This window comes from Maylandia zebra, linkage group LG18 (assembly GCF_041146795.1).
Source record: "Maylandia zebra isolate NMK-2024a linkage group LG18, Mzebra_GT3a, whole genome shotgun sequence".
Lineage (NCBI taxonomy): Eukaryota > Metazoa > Chordata > Actinopteri > Cichliformes > Cichlidae > Maylandia > Maylandia zebra.
Genome location: NC_135184.1, coordinates 16714504 through 16737467, shown reverse-complemented (window position 1 = coordinate 16737467; position 22964 = coordinate 16714504). Strand labels below are relative to the sequence as shown.

The 22964-nt window shown below is 40.0% G+C and overlaps 3 protein-coding genes across 3 annotated transcripts; 2 read left to right on the top strand and 1 right to left on the bottom strand.

The window, feature by feature from the left end:
- Positions 1-1272: 1272 nt before the first annotated feature.
- efcab14 (EF-hand calcium binding domain 14) lies at positions 1273-9419 on the top strand. Its single transcript, XM_004542779.5, has 9 exons — positions 1273-1995; positions 2551-2699; positions 2851-2996; positions 3721-3819; positions 3925-4032; positions 6206-6358; positions 6476-6584; positions 6683-6814; positions 7875-9419. Exons 1-9 carry the CDS (start codon positions 1820-1822, stop codon positions 8051-8053), a joined length of 1251 nt encoding a protein of 416 aa, XP_004542836.1. The 5' UTR covers positions 1273-1819; the 3' UTR covers positions 8054-9419.
- Positions 9189-10824, bottom strand: znf830 (zinc finger protein 830). The gene is made up of 2 exons (XM_004542778.5): positions 10305-10824; positions 9189-10218 (listed from the first exon to the last, which is right to left on the bottom strand). The coding sequence occupies exons 1-2, from the start codon at positions 10804-10806 to the stop codon at positions 9662-9664; spliced, it is 1059 nt and encodes a 352-aa protein (XP_004542835.3). The 5' UTR covers positions 10807-10824; the 3' UTR covers positions 9189-9661.
- A 563-nt stretch (positions 10825-11387) lies between these two features.
- LOC101483916 (ankyrin repeat domain-containing protein 13C) lies at positions 11388-22722 on the top strand. The gene is made up of 13 exons (XM_004542777.4): positions 11388-11748; positions 11841-11882; positions 13441-13545; positions 16031-16116; positions 16338-16383; positions 16586-16652; positions 16805-16949; positions 17052-17183; positions 17745-17906; positions 17992-18071; positions 18215-18313; positions 21158-21258; positions 21357-22722. Exons 1-13 carry the CDS (start codon positions 11388-11390, stop codon positions 21485-21487), a joined length of 1557 nt encoding a protein of 518 aa, XP_004542834.1. The 3' UTR covers positions 21488-22722.
- The last annotated feature ends 242 nt before the right edge of the window (positions 22723-22964 follow it).

The window sequence follows — 22964 nt, the reverse complement described above, 5'->3', positions numbered from 1 at the left end:
GAGTGAAAAATAATCAGTGTTATTCATTTTACCTGGTAGTAGTTTTAATTTTTAATTTTTGCCCAGAATCATTAATGTTACCATTTTTAAAAAAAAAAAGAATAAATACATGAATAAGTAAATACTGCTGAGGGAATAAAAGTACAAAGAATTTTTTTTTTTTTAAAAAGCATAAACTCTTTTACTTGTGGATGAAAATGATCACTACTTTAAGTCCCTATTTTTAAAGTGTATAAATAGGATCTTATAAAAGAATATCATAACTGAACGAGTACAATCTCTAATGTAGGTGTAAGTGGATGCAAGTGTTTGCTAAGTTATTTTTTAACCACAACAACTCCTCCTGTTGTTAAACAGCATATCTTTAATTTGCAATAAGAATTTTTTCCATGTTAATTATAAAATGTCATCATGGTTTGTATTTTAGCAACATTATTAAAGCCTATATTTTAAAACAGTGCCTCATCTAAAAACATGGAAAAATGAAAGAACCAAGAAGTTAACATATAAACCCCTATTGTTATGCTGTTATAAACTTTGTCCCAATTTTATCACAAATACACAAAATAAGAGAGAGAATTATATTGTATTATATTTATCTGATATTTAAATTATGTGTGCCATGTGCACAACACTGTTCTTAATTATTGTACTGTAATTTACATCCTGAACTTAAGTGAACTTTATTTATTTCAGTCATTATAGTCCACTTGAAACCAAAAAACAAAAAAGTAATAAAAGACAACACAAAAATACAATCATCAGTGATTACACCGTGAAATTTTCCAGTGTTTTGAGAAGTAGGAAAACATCACTTATCAGTTAAAGAAGGCACAGTTAAAACTATTATGACCAGATTTTCTGAATCAATTGGCTGACACTCTTGCATGTAACCTCCCTCAGCAAAGCATGAAAGGTAGGAACATTACAAGACAACAGGTGCTTTTAAAGTATATAATAGACTGTAATCAAATGATTAAATATTCATAGACTGTCGTCTGTTTTCTTTAAAGCTCCATCAAATTTTTTGTTTCATATATATTTATATATGACTCAGCGTTATTGCACCTACTCTGTGTTCCACTGTTATCGGTCTTCTTTTATTTGCAAAACCCTGGCTCACAGTGACAGATTATAAGTCATTTACAACAGTTTAAATATTATCTGTCACTTTTTGACACGACCGTGCGACTGCTGTCTGTCTGTCGGGGACGGCTGGTGTTTTGCTCCCATGGCTCGCTCCCTGTCAAAACGGAGCGCAGGAAGTGGCACCGTTTTGGACCAATGAGCTGTGAGATTACTGGGACTCCCTACCCAAACAACACAGGCAGCAGAACAAATTGTTGTTGGAAATATGTTTACGATATGACCGACAGGTTGTATTGATTTATTTAAACACTTGAATGCTGTGTTTCGGAAATGACACAGGTCAGAGCAGCAAATTTTAAAATTCAATGAGACGTTGTAAGAGCACAGCGGCGACCAGCATTAGCAAACGTTAGCAAGCTGTCAGATGCTAGCCGAGGAAGCTAACCGGTAGCGCGTTTAACAAGTTATTTTAGAGAAGCTCCTTTATTTGTCGGAGGGTAACGTCACACCGAACACTTTGTTCGTGCATTATTTGTATGGTAAAGAATCCAAAAAACCGATGTGTTTTTATCTATTTGCACCATTGCCTGGTTGAAATTTAAGCTAGCAAAAGGACGTTAAGTTAGCTTAGCTCCGCTCCGTAAACTTAACATCTACCAAACTGGACAAAACATTGGATTTAGTGGGGTTTAAATCGGGCTCGGCGGGTTCGCTGACCCCTCAAAAGAAGATGAAGAAGAGGAAGGAGCTAAATGCTTTGATTGGTCTCGGGGACAGCAAGAGGAAGAAGACCAAAAAGGGCTCCGGTCACCGGCTTCTCCGAACCGAGCCTCCGGACTCGGAATCGGACTCGAGTTCCGACGATGACGACTTCAACGGCATGAACGGCGGAGTCAACTTTGGGAAGTAAGTAAGCAGTTTAACGAGATTTTGTTACGTGTGTATAGCATGTTTTTTCCTACGCAATTGACCTCATTAATAAGATGCCTTAAATTCACTTTGAGTTTCTAAAGAAAATCTGAAAGTGAGTTCTACCTCTGAATTCACTTTAAATAACTTGTGCTTGTGTTTTAATGTGTCATGCTTTGGGACTGGCTTGTCACTATTTTATAAACTTCAGGGATACATGGGAAAATGTAAAAATAATAAATATGTTTTTCAGCATCATTTCAACAGTCAGCTCCCATCGAGCACACTGCCTTTATAGTGCAGAGATTAAAAGAAAACCTCTTTATTGTCAGATCAATTCACTCTCCTGCTTCTGTGCTCGGAGCATCAGGAAAATCATTGACTGTATAGAATCTACCCATCCAGATTTCTGAAGCATGATTGCTTACAAATAATCCTCATAATTCCCATAACATAGCACACAGCCTTCTGAAAATATCTCCTTCATTAAAAATGGAAGAATGTGTACGGCTGTAAAGCTGTCTCACGTTACTGTGTTTCTTCTCTTTACAGAAGAAGCTACACACAGTGCTGCAATGTGTGCTATCCCTTGTTTCTGTTCATCATATTAGCTGCCTGTGTCATGGCCTGTGCTGGGCTCATATGGATGCAGATTGCTCTGAAAGAAGATTTGGACTCCCTGAAAGAAAAGCTGCACAGCAGTAAGACTCCTAAACAAACCTTGTTATCTTTTTGTTATCACTGAAAAGAAAAGAAAAAAAAGGTCTTGTACTTTGTACACAAGCATTTTATATGCTAGTTAAACAGTCACATATTCCTTTATTTTAACACTTATGTTGTTTTTTGTTACAGTGGAATCCAGCCAGAAGGTTTCGTCAAGTGAAATACCAAAATTAAGCGAGGACCTGAAAAACAAGGAGAGACAGCTTGATGATATTGAGAACGGTGGCAGAGGCCTGAACAAACTCTGGTCCAATCTGACAGAAATGAACCGAAAGGTCAGTCATAATGTCTGTCTGGAGGTTTTGAAACCACCTCGACATTTACTCAGTCATACATACAAAACTGAGCTGTTAATGATAAGCTACTGAGTGGTAGTTAAACTTAGAGTGAGATTTAACTCAGGATGATGCACTTTTCATACCATGTAGCTGAAAATTGCTTTAGAAAAGTTTTCGAAATTGCAGATATAATGCATGAAATAGAAGTGGTGCCAACAGTAGTAGTTAAAGTATATTTTTTTAATTTGTGGTGTTAACTTGTAAAAAAGAAAATGCATAATTTATGTTCCTACAAATTGGATTGGATTTTTTTTAATTTTCTGAAATGATAGGTAGGAACAAAGAAGAAGATTTTTACATTTATTTAGTCTCTTTAGTCTTAAGTTTAGGTTTGCTGAGATAAAATGATTGAATATATAAAGATGCCAGTTTGTTGAAGTCACCAGACTAAGACGTCAGCTTTTTAGTAATTTATTAACAAACATGTTACATTTTTACTGAAACATTCAAATTCAAAGCAAGATGGACAAAATAACATACCTAGTATAATAATGTAATAGTAATACAGTCCAAAAGCACCACATACATTTGTTTTAAATATGTAAAACAAACAGAATATTGTAACATTAGTGATGGTAAATTTGAGGGATGTTCTATTAGATTGCATTTTTTGTTAGGTGTTCCTAATAAAGTGGATGGTTTGTGTCTTTTATTTGTACAGATCAGTTTGCTGGACTCTGCTGTAAACCATTTAAAGGCCAACTTGAAATCCGCTGCTGATTTAATTAGCCTTCCAACAACAGTAGAAGAGCTTCAAAAGGTGAGAAGAAAAGGGTAATAAAAACAGAAAAAAGATGCCTTGTACTTTTTTCCCCCTTTTAAAAATTTTGTTAGAAGTGACTTTACAAATATTTTTCTTTTCCAGAGTGTTGCTACAATTGGGAGCACGCTTACAAGTGTACAACACGATGTGAAGACTATGCAGGCTGCTCTTGAAACTCAGAAGAAAGATGACGACTTGAAGGAGACAGTGGTAAATTTATCAGTGACATTTGTAATAGTTTGGATTGAACAACTGACAGTTGGTACAACTACATGTTGTGACTAAAGAGCATATCAGATCTTGAAAGCGCTTCCTCCACACATTCACACTTTCAGATTGCTTTTGTACTTCTTGCTTGTGTATGTTTGCAGTTGACTAATTGTACTTTTTCCTTATTTGGCCATTGTTTGCATGCAGTTACATTAATGTATGTTGATAATAAACCTGGGAAAGATTTCAGGTAATAATTACATTAAATGCGCAAACAATTTCTGAAAGCAAAAATCTGAGACTGCTTTAAACACTCAGTTTTTCTTCTTTTGTCTTAGTGTCATGTCAGGGAGCACAGATATCTTTAATATTTCTGAAGGAAAAATGTCTTTTAAACTGAAGCGAAAATGGCTAAAGCTACTTGATTCAGAAAGTGTATATAGGTATAAGCAATTAGGTTTTACGTTTTGTTTTAATTGTTAATTATGCAGATTTAAGCAAACGAGAGAACAGAAAAAATTCCCTTTAATAGTTTGCTCTGTGTAGTTACACATGCAAAAAACATTTTTAGTCACTTAAATGTAACTATTTTTATTCTTAATTTTTTACTTTCCTTCTAGAATGTACATAACCCTCTTGTTTGTGTTATTGAGTGCATGTGTTATCTGAGTGCATGTGTTATCCACATGCACTCAGTGACCACTCTATTAGTTACACCTGTTCAACTGCATGTTTAGGAACATCAGCCAAACACGTGGCAGCTGCTTCATGCATTTGGGCATGTCGTTATGGTCAAGATGAGCGAAAGTTCAAAATGAGTATCAGAATGGGGGATAAAAGTGATTTAAGTGAATGTGGTATGGTTGTTGGTGCCAGATGGGCTAGTCTCAGTATTTCGCATATTGTCGTTCTACTGGGAGTTTTCCTCATAACCATCTCTGGGGTTTACAGGGAATGGTGTGAAAAAGAGAAAATATCCAGTGAGCAGCAGTTCTCTGGGTGAAAATGCCAGAGGTCAGAAAAGAATGACCAGACTGTTTTGAGCTGATAGGAAGGCAACAGTATCTCAAATAACCACTCGTTATGTACTAAGAACTGAGGTTGTTCTGAAGGAAAAAGGGGATCCTAGCTGGCACTATCAAGATATGCCTAATAAAGTAGCCAGTGGTTATATATCTCAGTGTGTCTCAGTAGTTACGACTGTTTCTCAATGTTGATAAATTGTATGAGAGGCAGAAGGGTCCATGAGTATAGCCTTCCCAGCAGTTTTTCACAAATATTGAAGGGTTAATGCAGTGTTGGCAGCTGACAACCATCACAGAATAATCAGTAGCTGTATTCCTTCAGAAATAGGATAGGGCTTCAAGCTTTAGTATTTCACATGAGCAAAGCTGAAAAATTATTTTATGAGTCAATGTCAAAGTTGGATTTCACTTATGTTGTTTGACAGCTTGTCTGTTTTTATTTACATCTCTGCTCCCTTCAAATGCTGCTGAAGGCTGCAGATCTTATTTATTATTTATGTATGGACGTATAGAGACAGGTGTGCGCATAAAACAAGTACTGCGCGCACTGGAATGAATGCGTTGAATAACTTGGTGTCCTGCTGTCTAATGTACTTTCAGTCTCACTCAGAATTGAGACATATCTACTCAGACATGACCAAGGCGTTTCAGTCGATGAAATGTTAGTTGATCTGCTTAACTGTTACACAGATCCAAACCAGAAGCTGAGGTGAACTTCGCCACAGCGAGATTAACTTGTTAAACCACAAATGCATGCATGCTTTTGCAGTTCTTGTCAAGCTTACATTGACGGAGTTGCTGGGTTAAGAAGGTCCTGTCATTTCTTGGATTCATGCCTTGTGTTTCCATCCATAATACATGAAACAAGTGCCAATCTATTTTGGGAGCTTAGATGCTTTAGTTTGCAGAGTGAAACTAGGTCAAATATCCGAGACGACTGCAGAATGTTTTCTCCACATTATTTTTCATTAGCACAACAGGAAGATAAAAGACACACAGAAAGTAATTGTACACTTCCATCTACCTGATACCATGACTGCAGCAGTCATATGAGGTACACTGTCAACCTGAACCTGTTAACATCTTGGTATAAAATCTATTTTCCCTTAACTATGAGATGGTTGACATGTTCTTTTTAATCATTATAGGACATAACAGACCTGAGAAAAGCCATGAGTGAGGTTAACAAGACAGAGGAGCAGCACCACACATGGACTGATGAGCAGATCCACATCCTCCTCTCTACAGTGGCAGATCTTCATCAGAGAGTGGCCTCATTAGAGAACGGCTCAAAACAAAGCGTCAGTAATATGATGAGCCTTTTTTTCCCTTCCCTTTGATGATTTTGTGGCGTTGTGTTGATACCAGGATTTACAGGAACACTGTAAGCACTTTTTATTTTATCTTCTGCTGTACAGTTGAACAACAATGACCCAGCACCTGAAGCAGCAGTCAGCAGTGAAAGTCCAGCAACTGAGGCGGTGAACGAAGCTACAACAACCAAAGCAACACCGGGGGATGTGCAGGGTAAAGTGTAGACAAAAGGGAGCTCATCACAGAGGTCATATTTGCCCCGTGTTGCATTTTAATGCTTATTTCTTCTTTATTTATGTATTTTCTGACAGAGATCACCACCCCGCTGACAGAGCCACAGACGAGCAGGCATCCTCCCTTTTTAACTGCAAACCGCTCGAGGAGACATATTTGGACAAAATGTCCAAAGACTGTGTCACTGCCTGGCATCGGTTCTCTGACAGGTGCACTCTAACACTATAAAATACATATCTCAGCATTCATAAGAAAAAAAATCAAAATATTGGGAATTACACACGCTGGCTTTATTGTGAAGTTAAATGAGACGATTGATTCTTCGCTGTAATGAAAGGAGTCTCTGCTTGTTGCCTGGCAACCTTACCAAGATGATAAGACTACCTTTCAGCCAACAAATAGCCCAGCGCATAATCCCCTAATCTTATTTTGATACTTTTTTTGCATTGATTCAGCAAAAGGGATACATTGCGTTAATGAGCTTTCGAGGCGCTGCAAGAACAAAACCATCGCAGTCCTTTCATATCCTTGTAGTACAGTGAGGCTAAATCCACACTTATATGAAAATGATCTGTTGTCAGAAGAATGTTTTAGCATCTCCACACATACTAGCAAACCTAATATCAGGCATTTCTAAAAGACTCAGTTGTAGGGTTCCTAATGCTAGAGTGGTGCGGAAATGCATTTTTCTTAGAAAACTGTAAATGTGTGGACATGCTCTAAACCTATGAAATTAGATTTCTGTCAAATGTCCTGGCATGAAATGAAACATAATTAAGAGCAAATAATTGAATTTCATGAGTGCAGGTATTGATTGCAGGACGGAAGAAGGACACTACTGTGAACGGTCACTTTCTAAGCAGTGATGCCACAACCTCTGGATTAAACAGGTTCAGTTTTGTGTGGTAAACTGAGCCACACCATGGCAGTTATATACCATATTTGTTTACAATTAGGAAATTGCAGTTTGCATTTCCACCCAGTCACTATATGTGCAGTACATGTATCTGCTGAAGACTGGGCAACTTTTTGTTGGTGGTTGTATATGCCTTGTATTTCGGCTCTAACTCTAAAATCATAAATGCTGAATCCTGATGTTCTTTATGATTTTTTTTTCTTTAAATCTTAATAAGCTATGTGATGTTTTAAAACAAACTAACAGGACAGAAGTGAGGAGGCTCCAGAACTTGTTGCTTTGCTTTTAGCAGAAAATTAAATATTTCCAAAGTGTACAAATTTTGTTTGTAATTAAAATATTTTTTGTTACAGACTTGGAACGCATGTTCCAGCAGACAGATGCTGAACAAAATTCATTGAGTCTGACCTACGAGGACCTGAGGGAAATATTTGGAACATCAACACCCAGCCATCGTATCGTCAAGTGCTTTGACACTGACGGGGATCAGAAGTATTCGCTGAAGGAGCTGAGAGCTGCTTTAGGTTTGTGAGCACATCATCATCACCGAGAGCAGTGAACAGTATTGAATACCCAGCTGGGTCTGTGGGGTTTGGGTTTTCCGCCTCTTTTCTGTAATTGCTGCACTTTCCTGAACTGAATATTTATCTTACTGATTGTGGAAAAAGTGACACTGACATTCCCCGTACTCGCTCCCCATCCTCGAGTCCATTTCGACTTAGTGTCAGCCCCAAAGCATCTTAAATTTTAACAGCAATCCAAATGAGTATCTGTATATAGAACATCCAGCTCCTATGTTAACAAACGGCTCGGTTTATATTATTAATCCATGGAAAATAAGTGTGAATTATTTTGACTCTCTTGCTTTACCCTGAATCTTAAGACTTGCAGTGTTCATGTACTTGTCTTTATTTGTTGGTTGGTTTGTTCGTTCCTTGGACCAACTGTCTCATCTTGATGTAAAGTTTTTGTGTATTTAGCTTTTACTGAGGCTGTAACTGTCAGTGTATAGCAGACTTTCCTCCTGCCGGCACCTGGTACAACTCACGTAAACTTTATTTATAGAACATGAGATAGAATTTTATGAATGTTTACAAATGACTACTATAAACAGCTTTGTCAGGCTTTTGTTTTGGTTTTAGACAATTTCCTTACTTCTCCAAAAACATACTTTTGTATGCTATTTTCTACGCTGGATACAAGTTTGATTGTTCCTCCTCATTTACCTTATTCAGATGGTTTGGATCATGTATATTATCCATCTGTACATGTATATCTAGTGACTGTGGTTCTGTTTTATGCATTTTCCTGATGTTTTGCAGATTTGAAGGGCTACGAACACTTAAAGTCACGTAAAAGATTTTTAAAGCCGTAACTCATGAGGCATATGTAGCAATAACAAAATGATTTAGATGTTACCTGTGTAGAATTGCAGTGGAAAGGCAGAAGACATAGCTCACAATATGTAACAGGTAGTATAAGAAGCACTGATCGTCACTCTGGACTTGACTCATTTTATGCCATTTAAATGGCCTCATAATGTTGTACTTACATCATAAATTTGTCATATTCAGACTTTGTTGTATGCTGTAAAAATGTATTCTAATCTAGTTACCTTGTAAATGGGGTTGGGATGATAAAAAAAAAATTGCTTTAGAGACATAATCCAACATGTTGCATTTTTTAATTCTGTTGTGCTTTGCATGTTCCTTTTTATGTAACATGAACGCATTATTTATAACTTAACGTAGGCGACTAATTGTTTTTGCGGGACATGGGTTAGCTGGCTTTGGTCGCCATTGCATAGATTTTGGGTCCATGCTGCTACTGTATGTAAATGAGAGATTTTATGAATGTCTTTGTTTGAGCACCAATGAATAAACATACAGTTAAAGGTTTGATTGTTGGATTCCCATGTGTCATAAGACAAAGTGGCAATTCTCATGTGTCTGTGGCACTCAGGTCTTTTACTAGAATTATATCCAATCCAGTCTGAAATATACAAAGGGAGAAAGATTTGATAGACATTTTCACAAACTTCACAGTTTTTGGAAACTGGAACAAATTGGCATCCACCTTGAGGAAGGCTATAACAATATTCTGAATAAAACTGAGGTCAGTCACACATATCAAGAGAAAGTCAGGCCAGAGCTCCTTTGGCTCTCCAGTCCTGCGACAAAAGCCCCAGCAACTCCTCTTCATTCTCCTCCTCTTCTTCTTCAGTGCTGTCGCCAGTGTCCACTTGTTCCTGCTTTCTGGGCAGAGACTTGCTCTTCACCACATCCCGTCTGTCCCTCAGTACTTCCACCCTCTTGTAACACTCAATTTGTTCATCAATTTCATCAATCTGACGTTCAAGTCGCCCCTCCTCGTCTTCTTCTGCCACGATGGCCTCGGACTTTGTGTTCACCTGTCGGATCTCCTTTTGAAACTCTTCCCACTCCTTGTCCATTTGATCCTTAGGAGCGTCCACGTTGCGCACTTTGGCATCTCTAACCGGATCGTCGAAGAAACCCTCCGGGAGCGCCTCGGCTGTGTTGTCTTTCTTCTCTGGGATCTTTTCCTGAACGTCTGCTTTGAGGATGGAGCCTGAATGGGAGATTGCAGGCGTGGGTGGGATGGAGCTGTCAAAGAAGTCAGCTGGTAGTCCTGCAGCTTCATCCTTCTGAGCAGGCGGATGTGTGGCCACCTGTTCACCTGTCAGAATCAGAATCAGAAAGGGTTTTATTGCCAAATGTTGAGCGGGTTTACAACATTAGGAAATTGCTTCAGTGCAAACATACTGTTATGTTTGTATGTCTCCCCAGTAGCTTCATTATCATCATCATCGTCCTCATCATAGACTCCAGCCAGCAGGCTCAGTCCTGCAGTCTTCTGTGAAGAAGCAGCTGCCCTCTCGCTGGGTTTCTCAAAGAAATTTCCTGGCAGTCCTAACGAAGGCTGACCAGGAGCCGCTGCGGGTTTCGCCTTTTTTCCTTTAACGTCCTCGTCGTCGGGTGCTTTCCGCTTCAGTGGCTGACTCTGCGGTGTCACCGGTTGAGTTTTTGCTCCCTTCAGCTCAGCAACCTTTTCTTTGTGCTGTTTCCCAAGAACATGCGCCGACCACAGCAGTTCGGACTTCACCTGCACATTGCACAGGGTACAACTGAGGTGGCCGAGACTGTTGTATTTAGCAAACGGAGACTCGACGCGTTTCTTGTCACTGGCTTGCTTTTGTTTCTCCCTCATTAGCCGTCGAAGTTCCTCTTGATTAACAACTTTCTTCCCTTTCTTAGAGGTCGCCATTCTTGTACACAAAAACAAGCTCGTTAGCTAGCCAGCGAGTTGCTTCTGGAGAAGTACGCGCGTCTCATAAAGATGACGCAATACAATAATCTCGCGAGATCTGTCAGTTGCCTGCTAACGGGGTTAGCAGAGATGTTAGCTGAGGCTCAGTATTGTTGTATCGCCCGATTCTCCTGAATTCAGCCGCAAAGCGTCGATACCGTTTTAAAACCTGCATCCGAGAGACGCGGTAGAAGAGACAACGATGTAGTCGTTTGCTCTTCTTTCTTATTATCCCGATTCATTGTTTGTGTGTGTGGTTTTTTTAATGTTTGTCATTATTTTTTGTTTTCATCGCCGCACCCATAGATAAATCAAACCATATTCATTTTCTTGCAGCTAGCTAACGTGTCCTAGGAACCGCGTACCGCTATTTTAATAACAGAAGCGTTGCGAAAAAGCGTCGCCGTTAGCTCAAAATTTCTAATAGGACTGAGCATTTTTCATATTTGTGGAGTTTTTGCTAATGCCCACTACCATATCGCATCTTCACCATACGTTAGCCTCGTGTGTAGTTCACCAGTTACCGCACGATAGACATCATGACAGGTGAGAAGATACGCACCATGAGAAAGGACCACAAGAAACCGAACAAAAATGACGAGATAATGGACACGTACGATGAGACCTCCAACGGGACTATCTCTAACGGCACCGGTAAGCATTTCAAGTCCAACAAGGCTTTCCAGAAGTCAATCAAAACCTCGGCACAACAACAGCAGCAGCTCAATGCCAACAACATCAACGGTAACTCATCAGTTGTCAGCGACAACAACAAGAACCCAATAATCCTGACCAGTGACGACTTGGAGTTCCCTGTGCATGAATGCGTGTTTAAGGGAGATGTGCGTAGGCTCTCCTCTCTCATCAGGACCCACAGCATCTCCCAGAAGGATGTGCATGGTAAGCTTTCTGCTGTCATGTTTCCATTTCCATTTACAGTGTTTGTGCTAGAGGCTGATATTTACTTGATGTGTTTATTTTTTTAATTCCAGGAAACACACCTCTTCACTTGGCTGTCATGTTGGGCCACAAAGGTAATGCTGAACCATAGAGTAGTAAAATGAAATAACCTCATTTTAAAATTGTTATTATTATTATTGCCTTGCACTGGATTAAACAAAATTACCAAGAGCACTCTGAAAAAGTAATCTTCCAGTATCTGCTTAAGCCCAGGAAATTTGACTAAATCTGCCGTGCTCTCCGTGGCCTAACATGGCTTTATTAAAAGAGTATTTTGAATCCTCATTAAAAGCCCCCTTTGAACGCAGCAGTTCCCTATTCCTGTGTTGGAATAGCCCACATACCCTTTGTGCGCATAACCGTGTCTTATCTGACCTCTGCAGAGCAGCGATAACATAATCTTGGTATGACACATTAGTTAGGCTCAGAGAAATCCACATATATCAGTAATTGCATACAAAGAAGCCAATTTATGGGCACAGAGACACAATTTCATTTATGTGTCAATTATAACACAAATTTGACTCAAAGCTCTTTGTAGTCTGTGTACCACGCAAAGTCCTCTAGTCCTGAAACCTTAATTTGATACAGATTAAACTGAACTATTAGAAAAGAATTTGTTTCTTGCCCTGGCGACCATGCAATTAGTGGACAACTCGCTCTACCACCTGAGCCACAGCTGCCCCGTACCTACTTCACTGTTTAACAAAGTGGCTGTCTGATGCCTAGTTTGGCATGCCATCAAATGAAGACAGAACAGCTGCCTCAACTTAATCCAGATGCAGACAGCTGTTTCACAGTCTGCCATTATTTCCTTGCTAGAGCCAAATCTGCCAAGTATAACTGTAGGAATGAGTAAAGTCAAGAGTCTTCATGCACTCCTGTCATTTGAGTAACTGAAGACCAAGTGTACTACTTTTAGTTTTTATGGCAACTCCGCCGACATGCAGGAAATGTTTAGCGTAAGCATGTGTCTGTCTCTAATGTGGCCAGCATTACCATCTGTTTGCTTCTCTCCTGCTCTCTCTGCGCCCATGCACTGTGTCTTTATAGAAATTACTCTAAATTGAAGCTGCTCTGATGTACACTTTGTTATTTCAGTTGTCAAACAGTGACACAAACACAGCCTGTTATGACTAATATCAACCACATGTCGCTTTCGAGCCATTTTTGAACCTGCTGCTCTCTGCTGTTAAAACCCTGACATTGTAATGGATGAGATTACATTCACATAAGTTAAAGGCAATGGTTGTGGTGTGATTTCAGCACCCACAGCTCTAAACATGTTGTCAGGCCAGCTCACCGATTAAAGCAAACTGTTTTGGGTTTTTTTGGGAGAGGATCCTTAAAGAGAAGCACTTTAGTCAGGAAGTCCACAGAGTGCTGCAGCAGTATACAGCATGAGAAACATTATTGTGGGTAAACCCGTTTTACCAACCCTTCAAATCATGGTCCTGTAAATGAGCGCAATTTGAGCATGTGCAGAACACTATATAGTGGCCTTTTGCAAATATTAAAATTGTTTCTAATAACAATGCATGTAGTGATAGTGCAGCAGTAACAGAACTGTAGAACTAATCACATTTGTCACTCATTGTTTGGTTGTTTTCTTCTCTTTTTCCTCCTTTTCAGAGTGCGCTCTCCTCCTGTTGGCCCATAATGCACCTGTAAAGATAAAAAATGCACAGGGATGGAGTCCTCTAGCAGAAGCCATCAGCTACGGCGACAGGCAAATGAGTAAGCCTAAAACTACTCTGAATAGCTGTAGACTGACTTGAGCTTTTCATATTTGGATCTGTTTGTTGCAATCTCAGTGTCACACCTGCAATCATACACACTCCCTGTTTTGACAGTTAGGCTGAGTTCTGCCTATCTGAGGGTTATATAGATATACAATGTGTTCTTTAGACAGTATTTGTGGGTTATTCAATCATATCGGTAATTGGGAAGGTGTTCTGTATGAATGTTCATATTGTAGTGGTGTTACTGAACATCAGCTTGATAGCTGCAGTGTTTTGGTTGGATTTTCTTTCCCCACATGCTTTGCACTGGCATCAGGAATCAAATGAGTTACTCTGATTATAGATGAAATCTTAAGTTTCAGAGAACATGTCTACATTAAATGAGGGTTAGATCAGTGTTTCATTTTTTTTTTTTGACAAATAAAACTTGTGTAATAAGGCTGAAGATGTAGAATTTCTAGCAAATTGTCTCCTCCAGTATTGTCGTAAGGTAATGAGATAAGTGTTAGTATTCAAAGGATCATTTGTTAGTCATGTAAGTGTTTAACCACAACAAGTGCTGTCTGGCCATCCCATCTAAAAAGCTATGGTGGGGATTTTCTCTGAGCACTCACCATCCAGATGGGCTGGAACGCTGCCTTAGCAATGGCTTAGTGTTAGCCCCAAGCTTAAAGCTTGCCACTGCCCTGCTTAACGATGCTACCGCTTTTAGGTTCGACATCTAGTGAAATGGGTCAAATGACATGTAAAAGGTCCCAGCTAATGCTTTGGAGATATATTCGCTCCTCTGTCCTTGTAGGTTTTGGGTTAAGTTAGTGCGATTTGTTCAAGCTAAAGTAACATATAAATTGTCTGCTAAAAGGGCTGAATAGTAAATAATTTATTTTAGTTTCTGTAGCTGTGCTGAGCTGCACATTTTTAGTTCTTGCTTTTGGCTCTATAGATGATACGAGTGAGCTATGAGCATCATTTTCTTACACAGCCTGCGACAAAGCGTTTGAGGCCTGGTAGTTTGAATAATGACCCTCAGCCTTGTTAGTATGCGTCTCGGCTCTCTGTGCTTGCTGTGGCAGGCTGTCTTGGGACTGGGACCGGGAGCTTTGCTTTTGAGAAGGTCACATCACTCACAAGGGTGAAGGGGTGGCAGAGGGGCAGAGAGGGGGCCGGGTGCATTTAAACCATGCATAGAAATTCATAATCCAGTGACAAAGGATATTTAGATTTAAATCTTTGGCTAAATTACAGCCGGTGCACAGCTGGTGTTAAAGAGAGACAGAGAGCAAGGAATAATAATGGGGTTTGCCAAATGTCAAGTGTCTATTTGTGTGTGTTATAGCTTGTCACAAAGCACTGCAGTCTTATCATTGGTCATCAGCTTTCACTTTTACACATGTGCCCATCGTGTCAGCAGCTCGCTATCTGGACGTGCGATTATGAACTACCCGAGTGCAGCAGCGTGTGCCTCGTCAGCACTTCTCTCCTCGGTCATGTCTATTTTCTGCCTAATATTTCCCCTGGCTGAAATAACCAAGGATACGTGTGAGATATGCTGAGATATAATTTTTTTTCTTCTTTTTTTTTTTGTGGTTCATTCTGGTATCATTGAGAGGACGCTGGTCAGTTTGTGAGAGGAAGTCGTGCACTTCACGAGCCAACGGGTTACATCAGCCGATCCAAACACGGCTGTGGTGTCTGCACAGTTATATAAATTATATAAAGCTGGGTGGGATTCAGTGTTTTTGTGTTATGTAATAATCTATGAAAATCACACAATTTTAACTGACGCGTTGTGGCAATCAGTGTGTCGGGGTTTGGGTGACAGAGTTCAGTCCTGTGGACTGGTTGTGAAATATGCATATCCTGGCACTCATATCTCCCTCAGCGCGAAAGGTCATCTGAAAATGCTGGAAGAGAGGGTGACCACCATAAAATATTTGTGGCTTGTGCCAATACTCATGCTTTAGGGGTTTAAAAATGTATTAATAACATGCACTCAGCAGCTCCTGTTAAAATGCACAGTTGTGACTTTAGATCGGGGTCAAACATAAGGCCAGGTGGCCAGAATCGGCCTGGCAAAGACTCCAGTCTGGCCCACTGGCAGGCTGAAAATGTGAAGGAGGGCATACATTTTGGGGACCTTTAACTTTATTTTTATATGTTTTACAGTCTTGGTAAAGATAGCCTTATGACCATTCATGCAAACCAGAGGAATTAAGTAATAGCTGAACAATGAAATCATTTAGAAAAACTGAGACATGCTGTTAAAATTGCCACTGCTTTTTCTTATATTAAGATATTTCAGGGGTTTAATGTGTAGCTAAACATCTTTACGCTGACAGAAAGGACAGTTTCGCCTGCCCGGCCCACTTAAGATCACAGAGGCCTGTATGTGGCACACAATGTAAAAAATGAGTTTGAAAGTCATACCACATTTTTATAATACACATCCATTATGATCCATCCCTGTTGTCTCCCCCCAGTCACAGCAATACTGCGGAAACTAAAGCAGCAGTCGAGGGAGAGTGTGGAGGACAAGAGGCCAAAATTACTCAAAGCTCTCAGAGAGGTGAGACTCATTTAAACACTGTGATGACAAACTCAGGTTTTCCACTGACATCGTTAAACCTTTAGTCCCATAAAGTTTGAAAAACCTTCTCTGTATTGATTTGGTTAAATGTCTGCTGACTACCCGTGAGCATGCAATATCAAGTGATGATGCACGTATAATCTGAACTTTCTGTTATGTTGTGCGTTGACCTTTTGATGTGTTTGAATGCTTTGGTGCAGCTCGGTGACTTTTATCTGGAGCTGCACTGGGACTTTCAGAGCTGGGGTGAGTTTTAACTTTCACACAAATGTGAAATTTTCTGCAACATATTCTCACACACAGCTACAGCGTGTAATAGTTTGAGGCTGCTCTTGATTTTTAAATCCTTTGAAAATTTCCGGAGCTGTAACCTCACCCAAAACCCTCCATTAAGTGCGAACACAGCAGGAAGTCACTATTGAATAAATGCACGTCTCATCTGTTGTAGTGCCTTTATTGTCCCGGATGCTGCCATCCGATGCCTGTAAAATCTACAAGCAGGGCATCAATATCAGGTAAGATATAAATACTAGCTAAAGTCTGCCCCCATCTACACCACTGTGTGTTTAATGTAGCATGTTTCCTATTGAGGTCGAGAACTTCTTTTAGCTCTGAAAAGTAGGACGTAACTATCTTCACACACTCTTCCTCCTCTCTCTTGATTTAGACTTGACACCACTCTCATAGACTTCACCGATATGAAATGTCAGCGCGGCGATCTTAGCTTCATTTTCAACGGCGACGCCGCACCGTCCCAGTCCTTTGTGGTTCTGGACAATGAAGCAAAAGTGTACCAAAGAATACACCACGAGGTAACTGGGGGGGCATAAGGAGACCTCTGTTTCACATCATGTTATCAGAAAGATGTGAAAGAAATGAACAGCAAGAAGTTGACTCAGTGTTTTTGCCCCAAGGAGTCAGAGATGGAGACAGAAGAGGAGGTGGATATTCTGATGAGCAGCGACGTCTACTCTGCAACCCTTTCTACCAAGTCCATCACTTTCTCCCGTAGTCAGATCGGCTGGCTCTTCAGAGAGGATAAAACAGTAAGGCTTATTTCACAGTATGGTTAAAGCAAAAGCCAGATGGGCCGATGGCGCGATATGGCAGCCTCGCTTCTGTCAGTCTGCCCCAGGGCAGCTGTGGCTACAACTGTAGCTTGCCTCCACCAGTGTATGAATGTGAGAGTGAATGAATAGTGGTATTGTAAAGCGCTTTGGGTGCCTTGAAAAGCGCTATATAAATCCAATCCATTAAAAGAAATGGGACAACATTAGGAGGAAGAAGGGGGGAAAAAACATATTAAAGGAACTTTGGGGTTTTTAAGCACCGGGACCTTTCCCATTTTACAAAAACAGTTGCCTCGAGGCGTTTTATAGTGTAAGGTTAAAAATCCGACAGTATTCTGGAGAAAACTGAGCAACCACATTACAACAGTGGGAAATAAACATACTTAGCCCTTAGGTTTTACCTCATGACCCCTTGAAGGCATCACAAGCCTCACTTTGATCCTCCATACAGCCTGTGCAGCACATCCCAAGTTTGAAATTTTGTTTTTACTGCTGTTGCATTGGAAGTATGGCACCATCTGTTTGTTTCCTGTACAGGAGAGAGTTGGAAACTTCCTGGCTGACTTCTATGCAGTGAACGGTCTGGTGCTGGAGTCAAGGAAACGGCGGGAGCACCTAAGTGAAGAAGACATCCTGAGGAACAAAGCCATCATGGAGAGCTTAAGTAAAGGAGGCAGCATCAGTGAGCAGAGTTTTGAGGTGAGAAGGAAAGAATTCAGGGCCGTGGCTTCATCCGCCAGCGGTGAATGGTGCTAACACTGACGGATGTTTTTCTGCCCTCCAGCCCGTGAGAAGGCAGTCCCTCACAGCTCCAGCACCCAATACAATTTCATGGGAGGAGTACATAACCGCGGAGCACGGAAAGTAAGCACCTTGTGTTTTCTACGATGTCATCAGTCCTCACTGTAATTAGGAATTTATTCAGGGCAGGTAGAAGAAAATATGTATAACTGCTGAGTGTGAAATAACATCTTTTTGTGTTCGTCTGTGCCTCTTCTCACCTTCAGGCCACCTCATCTTGGCAGAGAGCTTGTTTGTAAGGAAAGCAAGAAGAACTTCAAAGCTACTGTAGCCATGAGCCAGGATTTCCCTCTAGGCATTGAGTCGTAAGTACATCCCTTGCTCCTTAGATCTATTTGCGAAGCTTTCTGTGCAGATTGAGCCTGGGTGGATACACTTGGGATACTAGAAAAGGGTAGTGCAGAGATGAGATGAATCACATCAGATAATTGGGCCAGGTAGACAAAAGGGCTTCAACTGGTTGTGGGAGAGAGCCACTGATGAGAAGATTACAAAATTCAAACACTCCCCCACCTTCACCACCCTCACCAAAAATGTTCTTTTGCTCAGCTTGGCCACCATGGGAACCCGGCACGGTTTGTTTGAAGTTAAAATTTCTTATTCGCTTCTTTTCATGCCTTACTGTATGCACCTGTAACCTTGGAGCGGCAAGGCTTTCGTGTGTCGAGACTTGTTCTCAGAGTCGGGCCAAATGATGGGCCTGGCTGATAAGAGTTTTTCAGTTTTAAATCTTTTTTTTTTTTTATATATATATTTTAAACCTTGTTTTTTTCCAAGAGTTGATAATAAATTTTGGAAAAGATTTTTCCCCAAAAAATATTTTATCTGACTTGGTTAAGTCAGTGTAGGTTCTTCTTTTTAGTCTGTGAAACTTTCACGGCTCATTCAAGAGGCTTAATTAGCTCTAAAGCCACTGATGGGAGGCTCCCAGGTATTTAACAGGTGTTGGGGTTTGTCCTGAGGATTGTTGTCCCTACTACTATGCAAGTGTTCAGATGAGCCAAGGTGTGAATCAGGAAATTCTTCAGGAACTCTTTGGAATCATCTTAATCCCAAAGATACTTTATTATCTTTGGGATGTAATGAACAAAACCATCCTTTCAGTGCATTGCATGTTTGTGCATCAGAAAGTTGGCTTTTAATTCCATCATCAATCAACTACATGTTTCATGTCTAAGAAGCACTGGTTTCAGTGTTATTGCTGCACGTTCCCAGCTCCCCCCCCTTCTGTTCTGGTTTTGTTTGCGGTCACAAGTAGTCTTTTGGCGACTGTGTACGAAAGAACTAATAAAAAAAGATCCAGCACTTTAAAAGATCATTTCACGTTGCCCTCATTTGGGATTCAGGCGGGATGTGGCTCGGGTTTAAATATTACGGGAACTTAGTAAAGGCAATAAATTGCTTTATCTTGTCTACTGAATGAACCTTAATGGAGACAGCAATAAAAACCTCTCTTTATCAGAGCTAATGTTTTTTTAATGTAATTTTTCCCCTTTGCATATTTTTCTTTGTAATGTTTAATATGCTATGTTTAGTATTTGATCGTTTTCGGTTTTAATGTCATAATGACCCAAAATAGACAGTGCTCTAGTTGTTGATGATAAATAATATAATTTGTACGATAAACCTTTTGCACTTCTTGCATCATTTCCAGCCTTGGTGCTGGTAGTTCCCCAGCCCGCTTACCTTTCACTCTAAACTGCATGTGTGTGTGATTTGTGTGATTGATGAAATAAAACACTGGACTATTTTCTTGTGAATCGGTTTGGGGGTTCACAGAAACTGATTTATTATCATCACGGGCAGCCATCAGTGTCACTCCAGTGTTTTAGGTTTAACTTTTACATGAAAGGCAGTTTTAGTCATGAAAGAGAAAAGACCTGGACGGCTAACTTGTAGCTACCGCCACACATGGAAGTGAGGTAAAGTTGATATGTGCATGAATGAATGAAGGGGTAAATAAAATGGGAGCGTTTACTACCTGTTAAATTGTGTTATATTATCGTGCGTTTGTCCTAAAAATGAGTTAGTATGCACAAATAACTTCCTGAGTCTGGAAATCTAACATTCCTTAGACTTCAGCACAAAAAAGTACTTCACAGAAATTAAAGCCAGGCCGATGTAGAATTTTTAAGGCTGATAGTTTGTAATAAAAAAATCCGATATATAGGACGATATTTTTTTTATATTTCTTTCAGACATTAAACACAAAGCATTCTATTATTTTTATTTATTTATTTATTTTTTATTAGTCCTTACTAAGATAAAATGACAAGATAAGAAGATTATTGCGACAAGTCATGGATTTCTCGTCTTGCCAACAGGGAAGTTGCAGAAGGCCCTCTAGTGGAGAAACTATGAAACATCAACACTCATAGCATGCTTAAAGGTTATTTCTCCCGCCTTCCCTTTACTTTTTAAATGCCAATCACGGCATATCGGCAGATAGCCGGTATCAACTATCCTCTTGTTATTTATGTGTTATATGAAACTATATAATATATGGAAATTGTTAACCTGAAATATAAAGTCCATAAATATATAAGATCTTTAAATTTTTGTGTTCATTTTACAGGATTACCTTTCTTGTTCATACTGGCATCACTTTGTTGTTTTTAAATTTATTTAAGTGATCTAGTTTCAGCTCGGGTGTAATCAAAGGGTCATTTAGAGCCAATGCTGATGCTGGAATAGTTTCATTTAGACAAAGCAAGTGAATATTTCTTTTAAAGGGGAAATGTTCTTTCCTTAGAATGCCGCTTAGGAGCGCGACGCAAAGACTGCAACTTTGAAATGACGAAGAAATCTTGTATCAGCAGGCGAAGTTATTACAGCAAACCAGGCAAAATCTGCCTTTCATATGACATCGTGATCAAATGTGAATCTGTCTGTTATGAATAATAAATTCAGAGGATCACCACTTAGAATGACTTGAAAGTGTGTGTGTGTGTGTGTGTGTGTGTGTGTGTGTGTGTGTGTGTGTGTGTGTGTGTGTGTGTGTGTGCTGAAGGTCGAGTGGAGAAAGTGGCTGAACCTCTACCAAGATTTGCAATTCAGTCAAAATCTCGAATTGCATTGAATCCGTTTTAATTTTTTATTTATTTTTGTAAGAATTTGTGAGGTTCTGATTTACTCTCTTCTGCTTCCAGATTACTGAATGTGTTGGAGGTCATAGCTCCGTTCAAGCACTTCAACAAACTCAGAGAGTTTGTCCAGATGAAACTTCCGCCTGGTTTTCCTGTCAAACTCGGTATGTGAAGCGACCTGTCGTTGCATTCCTGTGAGTAGATGAGTTTCAGGAGCAGGATCACCAATAACCTTTTTTTGCGTGTGTTTCCTGCCTCACAGACATCCCCGTCTTCCCCACGATCACAGCGACCGTCACCTTTCAGGAATTCCGTTACGACGAATTCGAAGAGTCTATTTTCTTCATCCCCGCCGATTACAAAGAAGATCCCAGTCGTTTCCCAGACCTCTGATCTGTAAACGGGGATATGGCCAGCAAGTTTGGGAGTGCAGACAAAAAAAGGAATATTGTGTTGTTTTATTCTGTATTTATTAGCTGTGAAAAGGAAGGGGCGGGTGGGGGCCGGTCTTAGTGATCAGTTGCTCTGTTGGCTTATGGATCCAAAGCAAATCAATGCAAGCAGGTGTTAGAGCGCCACCTCACATGTAGATGCTTCGGGAGCCGTTTTTGTGAAATCGATGATAGCTTTCATTGTACTCGCTGTTCAACAGAGCAGTTAAACCCACTGCTCCATGCTGCTGTTCTCTACTCTGAAAGCTGTCAGACTTCATCGTCACTATTTAAATATTTCCCCTCATCTTCAAGGACAGAGAACTGACTTCCCATTCTTGAAAGTGCACTGACACCCTCGTCTGTAAATAATTCACGTCTGTACTTCACAACAAAAAGAATAGCAGATATAGCTATATCCTCAAACTGTGCTTAATATTCATTTATATATTATCTATAATATATAGAGAGAGATGGACTCAAATGAGTAACACTGTGTAGCAATACATTTCCGGTACTTAAGAATGTTTTTAACCAGCTGGGATAAGGTTTAGCATTAAAGAAGACCTCCATTGTTACAGTACGATATCCGAGCCTTTTCCCTGCGCAGGGACGCAGTCTCCTGCATCTTCAGGTTAGCTCATGTTACCTCTCGGCTGTCTCTCCATGTCTGTCGTGATCGTATGTGCTCAGTGTGTGAGTGAGTAACTGTACTGTACCAGGGGTTGTTGTGTGTACGTTTGTGAATGGGAGAACCCAGGTGAGATATCAGGTAAACTGTTCTTAGTTTAACACTGCACTGATAAGAAGTATATTTAAGGCATGCTCTGGCTGTGTTGGCCTCCTGGATCACATGCTTCTTTAAAGGTATATTCTCTGTTCTACTACCTGCAGGCTGGCTGGTACTTAAGGAGAAACTGGAAATTAGAACACTGACTCTTAGAAAATGTTTTAGTGCTTATAAATTCTCCTTGATTGTTGTCTGCATATGATTATCTTTTTATATATATATCTATATGTATACATATATAAATGCAAGTAGAGGGAACTAAGCTGTGAAGTTGATCGTTGCTGGATCTCTCAACTCTCCAGATAAGACATTATCTGATCCATTGAGCTGTCTGGCTTCAGCTAATATGTACTGCAACCATACCTACTTCACTTCCCTTTAAATAAAGCACCAGCATCATCTTTCAACTGACTGCGTGTTTGTAATAAAAATTTTATGAGGCTTCCAGAGGGGTGGACAAATGTTTTGCTATATTGGGGATTCTTATCGCTTCAGTGGGTATTTTAGGTCAAATCTGGCGATGCTTCAAGACAATATTGTAGTCTGTTTATTAAAGAGGTGAGGCTAAGAAGGGAGAGCTGGTTTTATCCCAAGATACTAAAGATTATAAAATTTCCCCTGATTTATCGTCAGTGTGTGAAGACGCAAT

Bases quoted from the DNA above. Each gene is read 5' to 3' on its own strand.
- efcab14 (XM_004542779.5), top strand. From the start codon at position 1,820: ATGAAGAAGAGGAAGGAGCTAAATGCTTTGATTGGTCTCGGGGACAGC. The intron at 1,996-2,550 runs GTAAGTAAGCAG...TTCTCTTTACAG, and splicing joins GGCGGAGTCAACTTTGGGAA to AAGAAGCTACACACAGTGCT. The intron at 3,820-3,924 runs GTGAGAAGAAAA...TTTCTTTTCCAG, and splicing joins CAGTAGAAGAGCTTCAAAAG to AGTGTTGCTACAATTGGGAG.
- LOC101483916 (XM_004542777.4), top strand. From the start codon at position 11,388: ATGACAGGTGAGAAGATACGCACCATGAGAAAGGACCACAAGAAACCG. The intron at 16,117-16,337 runs GTGAGACTCATT...GCTTTGGTGCAG, and splicing joins TACTCAAAGCTCTCAGAGAG to CTCGGTGACTTTTATCTGGA. The intron at 17,907-17,991 runs GTGAGAAGGAAA...TCTGCCCTCCAG, and splicing joins TCAGTGAGCAGAGTTTTGAG to CCCGTGAGAAGGCAGTCCCT.
- znf830 (XM_004542778.5), bottom strand. From the start codon at position 10,806: ATGGCGACCTCTAAGAAAGGGAAGAAAGTTGTTAATCAAGAGGAACTT. The intron at 10,219-10,304 runs GTATGTTTGCAC...TGATTCTGACAG, and splicing joins GGAGACATACAAACATAACA to GTGAACAGGTGGCCACACAT.